This window comes from Pleurodeles waltl, chromosome 6 (genome assembly GCF_031143425.1).
Source record: "Pleurodeles waltl isolate 20211129_DDA chromosome 6, aPleWal1.hap1.20221129, whole genome shotgun sequence".
Lineage (NCBI taxonomy): Eukaryota > Metazoa > Chordata > Amphibia > Caudata > Salamandridae > Pleurodeles > Pleurodeles waltl.
In genome coordinates this window covers 1,503,166,034-1,503,181,904 of record NC_090445.1, presented here as the reverse complement: position 1 = coordinate 1,503,181,904, position 15,871 = coordinate 1,503,166,034, and the positions used below count along the sequence as shown (strand labels likewise).

Genomic DNA, 15,871 nt, shown 5'->3' with positions numbered 1-15,871 from the left:
CCATGACCCCTACCCCTAAAAAACAAACTACCCTGATTCCCCCACCCCACCCCAAAAACCAAACTACCCAACCCCCACCTCCAAAAACCTAACTACCCCATCCCCTCAACCCACCCCCAAAAACCAAACTACCCCGCCCCACCCCAAAAACTAAAGTACCCCAACCCCCACCCCCAAAACCAGAACTACCCCAATCCCCACGCCACCACTAAAAACCTAACTACCCCTATCCCCCACCCCCAAAAACAAAAGTACCCTGACCTCCCTGACCACGAAAACCAAACTACCCCAATCCCCCCACCCCTGCCCCTAAAAACAGAACTGCCCCAATCCCCCACCCCTAAAAACAGAACTACCCTGACCCCCCACCACTAAAAAAACAAACTAACCTGACCCCCCACCCACAGCCCTTAGTCCACCCCACCCCTAAAAACTAACCCTAACCCTGCCCCACGTACCTGACCGCATCCTCTCCCGATGCACTCTCCCTTTTTCTCTTCCTTAACCACGCATGTGCGTTGTCCAGCACGTGTGGTTAAGGCAGAGAAAAAAGGAGTTGTTGTTAATGCAAGCGTGGTTCCACTTGCGTTAACAACGTAATCGTTTTTCCAGAGTCGTCATTCCCTATGTTTCCCCCACATATAGGGCCTGATTCTAACTTTGGAGGACGGTGTTAAACCGTCCCAAAAGTGGCGGATATACCACCTACCGTATTACGAGTCCATTATATCCTATGGAACTCGTAATACGGTAGGTGGTATATCCGCCACTTTTGGGACGGTTTAACACCGTCCTCCAAAGTTAGAATCAGGCCCATAGTGTTGTTAGGTAGGGAAGGGGCGACGCACTAAAAAACTGGTGCATCAGAGCCGAGGTGCCAGTTTTTTGTAAATCTGTCCCATTATTTGTTCATCTTCCATAAAAACAAGTTTATTGGACTGCCTCAATCCCATACACCTTTCTCTGAAAACTTCTTAGTGCCGTGGGCCCATCCTCCGTGCTTAGACAGGGCCTAATCTCGTTAACATCCGGATTTTTTCTGCAAAATAAGAAAAAAAGGCCCTCATTCTGACCCTGGCGGTCTTTGACCGCCAGGGCGGAGGACCGCGGGAGCACCGCCGACAGGCCGGCGGTGCTCCAATGGGGATTCCGACCGCGGCGGTAAAGCCGCGGTCGGACCGGCACCACTGGCGGGGTCTCGCCAGTGTACCGCGGCCCCATTGAATCCTCCGCGGCGGCGCAGCTTGCTGCACCGCCGCGGGGATTCCGACCCCCACTACCGCCATCCAGATCCCGGCGGTCAGACCGCCGAGATCCGGATGGCGGTAGGGGGGGTCGCGGGGCCCCTGGGGGCCCCTGCAGTGCCCATGCCACTGGCATGGGCATTGCAGGGGCCCCCGTAAGAGGGCCCCTACATGTATTTCACTGTCTGCTGCGCAGACAGTGAAATACGCGACGGGTGCAACTGCACCCGTCGCACAGCTTCCACTCCGCCGGCTCGATTCCGAGCCGGCTTCATCGTGGAAGCCTCTTTCCCGCTGGGCTGGCTGGCGGTCTGAAGGCGACCGCCCGCCAGCCCAGCGGGAAAGTCAGAATTACCGCCGCGGTCTTTCGACCGCGGAACGGTAACCTGACGGCGGGACTTTGGCGGGCGGCCTCCGCCGCCCGCCAAGGTCAGAATGAGGGCCAAAGTCTTAGGTGGTTTTTTTCTCATTAATATAAAAAGACAATTTATCTTCTTATATGAGAATCCCCCTGCACAACATGAGAATTTTGCAAAGGTGCGTTTTAAGAAATATCACAATTTTGCAATTTCATATAATTGCAAACACGTGACTTTTAACAAATTATGCAGACCGAATCCTAATATTGAGCCCCCATCAGAATCCCGGGGCCAAGCTGTTACTTGACGAGCTGGCTTCCTTGGTGAGAGCAGACCTGCGGGCCCTTGCACAAGTCCTGAATCCATTTGCCTCCTAACGCTAGTATGCTTTTTAACACTCTTTTATTCACCTGGGAACTTTAAAATGATTTAGCGAAGCTATGCACGGGAAATCACAATCTTCATGTTAGGTGATAATTTTATTTTCCCCTAACATGAGTCAAGGCTGGAAAGGATACATTTCTCCGTGCCGTCCAATCATCTCGTGTCAGGATTGATATGGGTCACGGATGGCCGCCTTCCGTCTCGCTGCAAGCTGAGCGGGAAACGTACATATTCTCCTCACGTTGCGTTGTCTGCAAACCAATGATGCTATTAAGAGTCAGAGAACAAGCGAACCCCGCCGCTCTGAAATAAAAAGACCCAATTGAAATAAATTATAAGCTACTTAGAGAATTAAAGGTTGTTCGCTAGCCATAGGCATATCTGGATTTTCTTAAAAGGTTATCTTGTTCATAGGAATCATTTTTGACGATTTCTTTATTTTGTGGCTTTTCAGCTGATAGAGATCTCTGTTGCCCCCTTCAGCAGAAACAGTTGTAGAATTATATTTGTGCTACAGCTTGAAATTTAACTTGGCATATCAAAGACTGTATACATGGCAGCTGTTAGATTCGCAGTTTACAGGCAACATAGCACTACTGATAGTTGTAAACAACAGAGTAAAAACACACACACGCCAGGTGGCACGGTGTGAGAATGTATCCCACCGAAATGGGAAATAAAGGTGCAGGAAATAAACCAGAATGTACTTAATCGACCAATAAATTTCATTTTGATCACGTTCCAAAGTTCCAACTGGTAAATGGCAGTGTTAGCTAAGTCACAACCAAAACAATGCAGTAAATGGTATTAATAAAACCAGACAAATCTATCACATTTCTTACTAAAACACAAACAAAAAAACCTGAAAGCTCAATAAAAAAATTCAGTGAAGAATCCTGATGAAAATCTGAAAGGTAGTGTTGGACCTGGCCTTTTTGACAGGGTCATCCCCAAACTTTTTGCCTCCTTCCTCCTATTTTTTCTGACCTATTGTTGTTGGCTTTTGAACTCTGGGTACTTTACCACTGCTAACTAGTGCTAAAGTGCATATGCTCTCTGTGTAAATTGTACTGTTGATTGGTTTATCCATGATTGACTATTTGATTTACTTGTAAGACCCTAGTAGGGTGCACTATATGTGCCTAGGGTCTGTAGATTAAATGCTACTGGTGGGCCTGCAGCACTGTTTGTGCCACCCACTTAAGTAGCCCCTTCACCTTGTCTCAGGCCTGCCATTGCAAGGCCTGTGTGTGCAGTTTTCACTGCCACTTCGACTTGGCATTTAAAAGTACTTGCCAAGCCTAAAACTCCCCTTTTTCTACATATAAGTCACCCCTAATGTGTGCCCTAGGTAACCACTAGAGCAGGGTGCTGTGTGGGTAAAAGGCAGGACATGTACCTGTGTAGTTTATATGTCCTGGTAGTGTAAAACTCCTAAATTCGTTTTTACACTACTGTGAGGCCTGCTCCCTTCATAGGCTAACATTGGGGCTGCCCTCATACATTGTTGAAGTGGTAGCTGCTGATCTGAAAGGAGTAGGAGGGTCATATTTAGCATGGCCAGAATAGTAATACAAAATCCTGCTTACTGGCGAAGTTGGATTTAATATTACTATTTTAGAAATGCCACTTTTAGAAAGTGAGCATTTCTCTGCACTTAAACCTTTCTGTGCCTTTCAATCCACGTCTGGCAAGGTTTAGTTGACAGCTCCTTGTGCATTCACACAGACACACCCCAAAACACAGGGTACTCAGCCTCACTTGCATACATCTGCATTTTGAATGGGTCTTCCTGGGCTGGGAGGGTGGAGGGCCTGCCCTCACACAAAGGACTGCCACACCCCTTACTGGGACCCTGGCAGACAGGATTGAATTGAAAGGGGACCTGGTGCATTTCTTAGCCACTCTTTGAAGTTTCCCCCACTTCAAAGGTACATTTTAGGATAAAACAGGGCCTCTGCCCTACCACCTCAGACACTTGCTGGAGAAGAAACTTGAACCAGAACCTGCATCCTGCCAAGAATAACTGCCTGGCTGCCTAAAGGACTCACCTGATTGCTTTCTACAAAGGACTGCTCCCTTGCTGTTGCCCTGCTGCCTTGCTGAACTCTTGCCTTGCTGCTGAAGTGCTCTCCAAGGGCTTGGATAGAGCTTGCCTCCTGTTCCCTGAAGTCTCAGGACCAAAAAGACTTATCTTTTTCAACTGGACGCCTGGTGCGGTGAAAAATTAGACGCACAGCTTGCTCCGCGGTGAAAAATTCACTGCACGCCGATCTGGAAAGACGCCGCTCGATGCCTGCGGTGCGACCGGAACTTTGACGCGCAGCCTCGCCTGGACAACACCTCCCGACTTCAGAGAGGAAATCGACGCATCGCCTGCCATGAGGGAGAAGATTCCACGCACAGCCCACCGGAACGACGCGCAGCCGGATAACAAGCTGAGGAATCCACGCACAGACCCTGGGACATCTGGTAATCCCGCGATCCATAGAAGGAGACGGTCCGCGTGCCGGAAAACGACGCACGTCTTCCCCGAGTGAAAAATAACGACGCAAGTCCGTGTGTGAAGGGGCGAAACGGACGCACACACCATTTTTCTTCCCGTAGAACGATGCACGTCTCCCCGTGTGAAAAATAACAACACAAGTCCATGTGTGAAGGGGCGTAACCGACGCACACACCATTTTTCCACGCATCTCCTCTTCTGCGGCCCTCTGAGGAGATTTTCCACTCCAAACCAGGTACTTTGTGCTTGAAAGAGACTTTGTTTGCTTTTTAAAGACTTAGGACACTTTATATCACTTTTCAGTGATATCTTTACAAATTCATATTGCATCTTTGATCGTTTTGACCTGCAAATACCCAGATAAATATTATATATTTTTCTAAACACTATATGGTGTATTTTTGTGTTGCTATATTGTGTTATTGTATGATTTATTGCACGAATACTTTACACATTGCCTTCTAAGTTAAGTCTGACTGCTCGTGCCAAGCTACCAGAGGGTGGGCACCGGATAATTTGGATTGTGTGTGACTTACCCTGACTAGAGTGAGGGTTCTTGCTTGGACAGAGGGTAACCTGACTGCCAACCAAAAACCCCATTTCTAACAGGTAGCCTTTAATGGAAAGCTGAGTCAAGCTTTCGATAGCAACAAAACAAGCTAAAGGCACTGTAAAGGAAAGCGAGCCTAGAACCCTGGACTTAATCAATCGTCTTAATATATAAAAATGGTACCATAGTGCGTTAGCTGTAAGGATAAATGCTCGGTGCTTTGGGTTGCAACTTTCCATCATACACTTTTCTCCCTCCGCTGATATGTTTGGTAACTACAGTGTTTTAACCTGGGGGCATATTTATTAGAAGCTTGTGTCTCTGGAGCGTATCTTTCTCTGATGCTCTGGTGGCGTATTCCCAAACCATAGCTATGAGGCCCCGCAAAGCCACTTTGGTGGCTTCGAATGGCCTCATAGTTGTGGAGTAAGACAAAGCTGCGCATGTAACTGAGTTGCCTTGCTCTGTGCTTGGGAGGTGTTATGGGCGTTGCGGTGGGTTTTTCCATGCAACAACCATGGATTTTGATGCTGCCCCAGATTTACTTAATCACTTAAACCTGAGGAAGTGCCAAAACCTTACACTTCCCCAGGGGAGACATAACGAAGACAAATATTTTTTTTCTCCTCATATTTTCCTGTTTCATGTGTGCTGCATTCTGCAGCACAGATAAAAAGAGGAAAGCACCTCTAAGGATTGTTTTTGTGCAGGTAGGTGCCCCTTCTTGCACAAAAACAATCCTGCATGCAACACAGACACCCTTGCACCGTGGTGCAAGGGTGCCTGCATTGCCGCTAAGCAGACAATTGGCCACCAGTGCAAAGGGAAAGAACAGGAATGCACCATATTGCATGGATACTGTGCATTCCTGCCCTTTCATATTCACGTATGGCAGCGCTGCTCAGGTGTGCCACCAGAGTGGCTTAAACTGTCTTGGAACCAAGGCAACCCTTCTTTTATTCACATTCAAGTAAATCAATGGAGAGCTACAGGTAATGTGAGGTTGGTAGCAGTGTGACTGTTTTGTGGTAGAGACCCTTTTTTACTACCCAATGTATGTCATTTCTGTGTGGTCCCTTCCACTTTGACTCTACTCTTTGTACAGCATGGTGTGTGTATGTGTATGTTGTTATGGAGTATGCTGCATGCCTGAATTCCTGAGTTGTTAGCATGGATATGTTCATGAGGCAGTGTTTCCCCACTGCAGTGTCACCCATCCCTCGTATGTGTGTCCCTCTGTTGTGACATTGTTGCCATGGGTCATTCTGTAATGACTGGGGATGTACTTGGCCTTCCCTACATCCCAGGGATTCCCCCCTTTGTTATCAGTGGCTCTCTCACCTCCATTTTATATCCTGCCCAAGAAAGACACTTTTATATTGTGCTGGAATCAATACCCAACTGCTCTTTAAACTGAACTAGGTTTGCTATATTAGGGAAACGCCTGCAGATCCAGATTTTCCAAAACTAGTACAGTCCCCAGACCTTCTCTGCCCCAAAACTGAACATAGTCTGGACCAATTTGCCTAGTACAGCATGAAGCATTGTACCTTCACTTGCCATGTGAGACCGCTACTGTGGCTCCTATGAATGTGGATCGGTGTGTGGCCTGTCTCACTCAAAGTAAGTCCAAAATGGAGTGATGTTCTGCCTGAAGGACTCCCTGACCAGTAAGATTTGGGGAGGTGTGAGCTTCAGATTTCCCAATAATCAACGCTGGCACTTAATGCTGAAATATATTATACAACAAGCATGGCGCACAAGAGGGTCTTAGGAGCAGCATAAAGGGAGAGGAATACAGATTGGTAGGGGCACTAAGTGAAGAAAATACATTATTTTGTGAAATAACCAGCATTTTGAAGTAGTCCCAAACACAGTGAGGTAGAGAGTGTATGTGTGTTTTTTTGTGTGTAAAAGTCCAGTTGAAATCTGACAGACACCTCACCATACCCGATTAAAAGCCCCTGTTGCCCAACTATTAATCACAAGATACATTTGTTAGGGGGTGTAACACCCCACACCCTCCCCTGAAGTGACACACCTGTCCCTGACATTTTTATACCTCATTGACCAGTTGTCTGAGGTGACCAAAGCACCCCTAGGACAAAAACACAGTGACTAGTGCATAGCTATGTCTCTGTAATTCAGAGATTGGTTAATTCCCTGCCTGAATCAAGGACAGGTGCCAGTGGAAGAAGCAGATCCAGTGTTCCAAAGAAGCCCTGCAGGAGTGGCGTAGAAAGTGCAGGTCAACCAATCCTGCCGTACTGACTGTGACTATGAGGCTTGCCATACGTGCAAAAATTAAGGAATCCTTTTCTTCACAAATAAGCCTCCATCATCCTATGCTCAATCACCTCATATTTCTCTGTTTTACTGTATTTGGATCCTTGAGGTCGAGATCTTTCCCTGGCAGATGTGATGATTTGCAGGGACACCTTAAACTTCAAATAGGTATTTAAGAACAAAGATTTAATGCTGAGGTCCCCACAGGACCTTGACATGAAACTACTCTATGGCCCTTTATTATGCTGTCTCAAGCACCCCTGACATGTATAACTCCCGAACATATCACGTTTGGTGGCCCAAGCCTGTAGATGCCGGCAGCAAAAAACGTTTTTACTTCAACCATTGGTGTTCAAGATTATCTGAGCTAAATACTTTTGCAGGTGGCCTTACAAATGGCAACTAGCCCCCCAGGCTCCACCTATCGCTGAAGCAATAAATCAATTTCAACTGATCATTCTGAGACACAGGACTGCCAGAATCGCAGTATTTTGAGGGCACCTAAAATGTCCAATGCAACTTGATGGTTTCCAGACATCGGCCCCTGAAATCCAGCATGTCCCTTTATCCATGATCCATGCGTCAAGGTTGTCTCCACAAGGAACTGTTAGACTATTGAAAAATGTATTCATGCACTCCTGCCCGATCTCTTCCTACTTGGCAAGTGGTGGGAAATAAACATCAGGCAAAGGCAGGAAAAAACTTCTCTCCAGTACGGAAACAACCAACTTCAAAATTGTTAGGGGTTTAGAAAAGGGGGTTCTCCATGGAGAAAAATGCACTGAACGTGGGGACAAAACAAGGAAACAAAAATTCCACTTACCAGATTTTTGCTTGCACAAATATGTTTGTATGTATTTGTTCATGTTATAACTGCCACTGTCAAAAAAATGTCCCGACGCATGTCTGGACACCTGCATCTAGGCATATCCAAGAACACTTTGTAAATTCAAAAAATTAGGAAATCTACCCTAATGCAGGATAGAGAACGGCTATCATAAATCTGACTTTGTATTTTTTATTACCCTAACATTCTTGGTTACACTTTGGAAGTAACCATATCGGGGTGCAGTGAGCAGAAAGAACAGTACAAAACAGTTGTACATCTCAGTAGTTTCTACATGTCCCTCGACCTGGAAAAAGGCCAGACATAACATCACAGCAAAGGTACAGGAGAGAGTCCCTGGAAACGTTTGCACATGCCTGCTACAATCAAGTGGTAAACACTGTCACAGTCTCATCTGGACCCAGGGTCAGGCTGGCCCATAGGGCAACCAGGCAGTGCTCGAAGGACTGGTCTAAAAGGTCAGTTTGTAGGCTTTTTTGTTGGCTGTTTATGAGCCTGTTTAATAGGTTTGTGGGTAGTTTTTAACTGTTGATTTCCCTAGTATTAAAACAAACATTGTCTGCAGGAAGCTCAAATCCAAGTTTTCCATAAATTGTAAAAGACGTCTACAGAGTGTCTTTAAAAATTCAAAATCGCCCATTTTGCAAACATGGGACATTTCTTTTAGTTAGCTAATTCACCAATGGGGGCACCTATATGTTGAGGTCCAGTCCTATTGACTGTTCCAGTCCGACTCTGTTTGGACCTGCAATGCACATTACACCATCTGCTTGTTGGGAGGCCTTTTCACACTCCCATGCACAGATATACTGGGTGCACGCCGCCAGGCTTTGCAAACACCACCTTGTCAATGCCTTCAGGGGGTAGGCAAGGGCACCTACTGCAAACCCATCAGAAACCAGCATCTGTGTCAGCGACTGTCAGATTGAACCATAATCGGTAAACATTCAAAATCCCAACCTAACCTAAATTTGCTTCTCCGTTGGTGACGTGTCTACCGCAAACAGAAGGTGCATAATTAATGCTAGCATATTTACCCAGTTAAATGGCTTGGTGAAATGAATGCTCGCTGCCAACATCTGCTGTGAACTGAAGGTCGCAGAGTCAAATCCCACGAAGCCCAACTCAGACTTCAGTCTTTCTAAGGTGAGTTGAGAACCGTAAAATAGGTAATGCTAGCACCTAATGTTTATAGTGCTGAGAAAGAGCAAAACTGAAGCGACAATGGTATATAAAAGCAATTTGTTACTAGTAACATTCTTGCTTAATGTGAAAATATATATTTATAATTATAGATGGGTAACTGTGAATAATTCAGAAGTTACTCACTGAGGGGTTCTCAGTGATATGAAACAGACAACGAGAGCGAAGCACGAGTTGTCTTTGATGTCATTCAGAACCCTGAGGTGAATAGCATTCCTGTTATTCACAGTTTTTAGGTCTTCAATTAGATGCTGTATATAGACCTCCAAATTGCCTGCCCCACTTCCAGTATGTACACAGGAAAGAGGAGTAATGGGGGAACTTTACATAACATATAAAAGAAGTTTACAAATAATTTTGCCTCTGCCGCTCACCCCCACAGCCCTTGACATATACCGTCAAGTTCGCAAAACAAATTAAAAAACAAATACATGGGCCAAAATTTAAGGATGGCCTTGCGCCACCTAATAAAATATTAGTGTCATTTTTCTGATGCTAATGTGGTGTTAGATTGCCAAAAATGCTGCCCCATGTCTACAAAGTTGAGCAATGTATGCATTGCACCACTTTGCGGCCCTGTGCGCTACACTATGCATGCACCATACACAATGTATGCAAAGGGGGTGTTCCGATGCAAGGAGGCCCGCAAAAAAAGGGGAAGTGAAATCTACAGAATTTTATTGCGCCATTTTTGACTTTGTAGTGCCTGCTAGAAGCAGGCGTTAAAAGGATGCACCCATTGGAATCAATGGGCCTTCTTGCACTTTGCTCCACTAGCATCAGAATTATTAACACCAGTGGAGCAAAGCGCCACAATAGCATAAAAAAGGATGACTCTACTGTGCCTAATACCACCATGGTGCACAGTACCTTAAACACGGCGCACACATGGTTGTATTAGGGGGACACAGGGAGCCGCAAGAAAAGTGGCCCTTCACGATATGAAGTGCCACTTTTCTTACATCTGGGCCTTGGTATCCATCCCCAAATATAAAAAATACCTGGCCTTCTGCCAGACACCACAACAACTGGTGTGCCACCCTCAATTCCCCCCTCATTAAATATAATGGGCTTTAAAAATAACTTGACTCCTGATACGCACCCCCAGGACTCTCGACCCCTCTCTGCCCCTACCCAAATTGAAACAAAAAAAACCTGGTGTCCAGTCACCCACCTTCAGCACCCTTTGCACACTCCTATCACTCCCACCCCAGAGCCACACTCTGTGGTCTCAGATTGAGAGAAGAGCACCAGCACCACACTGACAGTGGCTCTGTGAGAGCCACTTGTCAAAGCGGCTTCTTTACCCTGTCAGTGCGTGTCTGCAGAGATCCGTACTGGCAGCGTTGAAGACAAGTGGCACCGGAGAGACCAGTGCGAGCCAGTAGATGGCTGGTGAGAATGCCAGCGGCCTTTCGTATGTTGGGCTTGGGTCTTTGGAAACCCAGGTGAGGCAGCAGAACAAAGAGGAAGTGAGGGCTTCCCCTGTCATTTCTCAATTGTGGTTAACCACTTTGGTTAACCAGTGTTGTGACATCACAGCATTCAGATCCAGTTACTCACGCTAATGGCTTCCTACTGGAGCCACATACAGCAATACCATTATTATCTGGCATTTGTTCAATTAACAAAGTTGATATAGTACTTATAACAACATTGCCACGCTTAACCTGAAGACGCAGATGATGATGCCCACATAATATATTAGAAAACCGGCCACTCCTCTTACTCATATTTCATCTTGCACACTGTCTCTTTCCAGATGCAAGACGATAGACAAGCTCCTAAAACAGAGAGAGCTGGGCTTGGGGGATTAGGATTCAGGATGCATGTAATTTGTTGAAAATTACAGGCTTTCCTCAGTTGGGAGGGGGTCAGCTGGAATTGATTGTTTCGCCAGTTCATGACCCAGGAATCATGTCTGTGAGAATGTGGCAGTTACAGGAGCTGAGAAGAAATAAGCAGCTTACATGACTCTCACCTGGGCTCTGTTGCTGTCAGACAGGGTGCCCCTTGAACCTTAATCTTTAAACCAGCAGTCACCATGGGAGGTCAAAGAGGGCCAGTTCGAGGCCTGGGTCCCGGTTAATTACATATGCAAATCAGTTCCATTTAGATTCCTAGCATGAAAAATCATACTGTGTGGCTATTCTAAAAATAAGCATTTAAAATGCATGGGTCTCCTTTTGCTCGAGTTAGAGCTATTAGCGTTGTAATCCGAAGGCCCCTCTCCCTGCAGAACTTTAATACCTTTAAACAAGAGGAGGGGCAGGCAGGGTTAGGGATAGGGATGGTGACGGGGAAAATTACAAATAAATAATAAAAAAAAGAAACAATCGTGATTGCGCTGTGTAGAACCTTGAATTTGCTAAGGAGTGCTAGGATAAACAATAGAATTAAACATGTAGTCTTGCAAAGCGCTTGATTACTGCCCAGCGAGATCGTGCTGCATAGGAAATAAAAATAAAAAGTAGTCCAGAAACCATTCAGGAAAACACGGAGCCTCGTATGTTTTTAGCAGTTTACCGGTGCTCTCGAGGAGGCATGCTTTTCACAAATGAAATCAAGCGGATTTTAATAGGCAAGCCCACTAACCAACGAAAGTGATGGGCATAACATGGGTGTGGTTAAAAGCCCACAGAGAGATTACAACAGGGCAGAGCGCTTCCACGCTTGACCCTAACAAGGCATGGATCAAGCTTTGCTAGCCCTATGCAGGTACCATGGTTTAATGAAATGGAATCTGGAAACCTATGTATCATTACTGCCAAATGTTATTATATGTTTTATATTTGCTGCTCCTTATTTGGCTTAGGTGAAGAGGGTGCTTGGCCTATGCTGTTATCCGGGTACAGAAACTCAAATTACAGGAGCGTGAGATGCAAAACTGACCTTTAATCTCCTAGTAGTAGTTCTTACAAAATGAAAAAGAATAGCAAGTGAAATGTTCAAGAGAAAGATTTGGTTTGATTCCCTCTACTCCAGCAAATATACTTATTTGCAGAAAAATTCTTTAGCAAAATTCTTTTTGCACAAAAATATCCCCCAAAACACTTTTATGCAGAATTTTCGGTCAGATTCAAAGTTTTACAAGTGAGACAAACTTGGCATCTTTATGAGGTTTTGAAGCTTGTCGGCTTCTTAACGCTTTCAGGTGAAAATAAAGTCTGTGAAGAGACCCTGTGGTTGGGGCGTCCCGCGTTTAAAATCACAACTTGTGCTCCCCACAGCTTCTTCTGGGAATTACAAGGGAAATCATCCCATTCAACGTATCTTCAATGTTGGTCTGATTATAAGATCATCAGTTGTAATACAAAGCATTTCAAAATTTGGTAGCAATTGAGTCTGCATTTCACAAAAGGTAAAACATTGTGCATCTGCCATATTTATAAAGAGTGATGATCACATTGTTCACACTTGCACAAAACGTTTTTCTTGGTGGCGCAAAGTTGTGACAGTGGGGTCTTGCGTGACATGTGTGCCTAAGTTATGTCCTCCAATACAAATCCATATACACTGACAAGTGCCCTATGGTAAGTTGCATAAATGTGTCATTTTAATTAAATAACTCGTGTTGGACCTAAGACTATCACACAGTGCTCTGCTTAGCCATGTTCAGGACAGCTTTCGTTTGGTGTTAGGCTTCCCGCAAAACCAGGTCATGCTACTTTAGCACATCTGGCTTTCAAGGAATACCTAGCAGTGTTTGTTGTGATGTTCCTACCAATTACACTCTATTTGCATTCATCATTTTACTGTGGAAAGCCATTTGGTGTTGAGGGCTCTGTCAACTTTTTAGCCCAAAATATATTTGTAGTAGAACATTTATTGGTATTGCCTTTAGCACCACTTTGCATTATTCGAGTGCCCACACAAATTAATATTAAACTCGAGCTTCATTGTTTGAGATACGCATGTTCATTGTATCAATTTGAATCCATTTCCTAAAACACACATCTCTTAAACTGTAACTTGTGATTTCCTCAAACCTTTTCCCAAATTTACAATGTTCACAGGATTCTCTGTATTCATGTTGGGTGGTTAATGGGCACCCAGGTCAAGAGATACAAAAATGGTGAAACTGCCTCGCTTGAGTGATTTACCTATAATATTGCAAGTGAGTGATTCTCCACCACATGATCTCATTATGAGCAGGTGGTGTAGTTGAACCACCTTTGATCTTTTATGCAAGGAGCTACACCTTTAAATATAGGTCACTGCTGATTGGCATCGCAAGAGAGGAGGAATCAACCCTTGTTTATCAGAGGGTGTCAAAGGATACCCATATAGTAGGGGAGATTGTATTTTAATAAGAGAGGAAGAAATCTGACCTAGTTTATTTGGTACATAATGGTCATAGGAAAGGTGAAGTGGCAAACTAAAGAAAATATAGTATAGGTCATATTAAGAACAGAAATCTAGAAGTGTCAGTATGCCTTTGGTAGATTATGAACCACAATGAAAAATGGTGCCCCTTGCTACCCCAGCTCCTGTCTAAGTCTGTGAACTCAAACTCATATTTAGTTACTGTCTTCTGATGATGTTGTTTCACTTTTTTTCTGCCAGTTTCCATCGATTCCATCCAGGAGGTATGTGAAGGGAAGCAATCTGAGATCTTCCAGCGCTATGCAGATGGCAGCTTTGATCCCAACTGTTGCTTCAGCATCTACTATGGAGATCACATGGAATCTCTGGATCTGGTGTCTTCCAATGGAGAAGAGGCAAGGACATGGATCACTGGGCTCAAGTACCTGATGGCAGGCATAAGCGACGAGGACAGCTTGTCCAAGCGCCAGAGAACACGGGACCAATATCCTTTAATGATGGGAGATGAGGCGTGGAAAGGTCTCAGTTTTTGATTGCCACCCCATTTTAAAGCACAACCCATACTGTTCCTGGTGTTCCTAAAAAAAGGCTAATGCACCTCTGAAAGCCCATCCTTCATAGGACAGGCCTTCTTCCATATATTTACCGACAACCAGTGGCATATGAGCCCCTGGTTAAAGGTTTCTGCCATCAGAGCCAGCTGTGGTGCAACACACGCTGAAAACCCGGTGTATTGCCCTTCTCTAAATGGGTCAGGCGTACTGTGGGTTTTCCTTATGGAGCATCAGACTTGTTTTGAAGGATGCTGCTCATCTGCTGAACTTTAAATGACCATCTTAGGCCGCTATGAACCATACACAGACTCATGTAACAGTACCAACCATAAAAAGTAGTCCAGTAGTATTTTCTCTACATCATATCATACCCTTAATTGCCTAAACAGTTGGCATTTGACTCTTGGCTTCTGGCTAAACTAGGAAATATTATGACCGACCCACTCGCCCTTCTAACCCTACCTAGGTACCAGAACCTGGCTTTGCCTCTAAGCATACTTCATTTTCTTCCTCTTACTAGATTTCACATTAGAGTAAGTGTTATTCCTTGTACTAAATTGTATAGCAAAGTTGTGTTTTCATGGATGTGTTGAAGTTCATGTTCCTCAATATGCCACAGTGTGATCTTGTATAACAAGGTGTAGCGAATTCATACTTCCGCTACTTTCTAATGACTATGGTCTCATTTATGGAGAACTGATTATGTGGTTGGCAGATGGGATACTCCATCACAAATGTGATGTAGATCCTGTCCACAGTATTGCAAGTGTCATAGGATGCAAAGCACTTGTGATATATCATCATGTTTATGATGGAGTATCAAATCCACCAAACTCTAAATCAGGCCTTATGACTGAAAGTGTAAAATAAATGTGAACAACTTAAAGTTTACCCAGTAGAGATTGTGGTGTGTGAGAGATGGGCATACTAACCAGAGAACTAAAAGTCAATGTTCCTGGGTGCACGAGGGACGCCATTTACACTGACAAATTCTTTATCTAGTGCTGGATACAGTGTTCTCAACAAACAATCATACTACTGCTAGATTCAAAATGAGTTGCTTGATTCCCTTTCATGAAGAATATTTTAGACTTGATTTTCGACAGATAAAACGTCGATTGTTCATGAATGGATATTGTATGATGTTTAGATTAGAACTTCAATCTCTTGTCTTCCTTAACCTCAGTTAAATGTGGTTGAAGCAAACATTTGATGAAGCCGACAAAAATGGTGATAGCAACCTTAGCATCAATGAAGTACTGCAGCTTATGCACAAACTAAACGTCAACCTTCCCCGCCAGAAAGTCAAGCAAATGTTCAAGGTAAGAGTCCATGATGCTTCTTATATGAGAGTTCAAAAAAGCGAAATTACTACAAGATTTCCGGCCTACTAGTTGAGTTGTCAAGAATGGAATTGGAATGATGAGATTTTGTCCTTTGTATGGCTGCATCGACAATCGTTAATGGAGGCATGCCCCTCTTTGAAGGAAAAGTAAATGAGAAGAAGGATAGAGAGCATGGGAAAAGGTTCAGTCAGTGGAGGACATTTGGTGTCTGCGCTGCTAGTGTGTCTCTTTGTGGGCTCCTGAGCATCTTTATGTGTGTGTGTGTG

General features: G+C 44.6%; 1 protein-coding gene across 1 annotated transcript in view; it reads left to right on the top strand.

Annotated features, from left to right (window-relative positions):
* Positions 1 to 15,871, top strand: part of PLCH2 (phospholipase C eta 2) — a 1,343,524-nt gene that overhangs the window by 831,869 nt on the left and 495,784 nt on the right. Inside the window, exons 4-5 of the mRNA XM_069240985.1 lie at positions 13,946 to 14,189; positions 15,452 to 15,581. Coding sequence (XP_069097086.1) covers positions 13,946 to 14,189; positions 15,452 to 15,581 — 374 coding nt within the window. The remainder of the gene's footprint in view (positions 1 to 13,945; positions 14,190 to 15,451; positions 15,582 to 15,871) is intronic.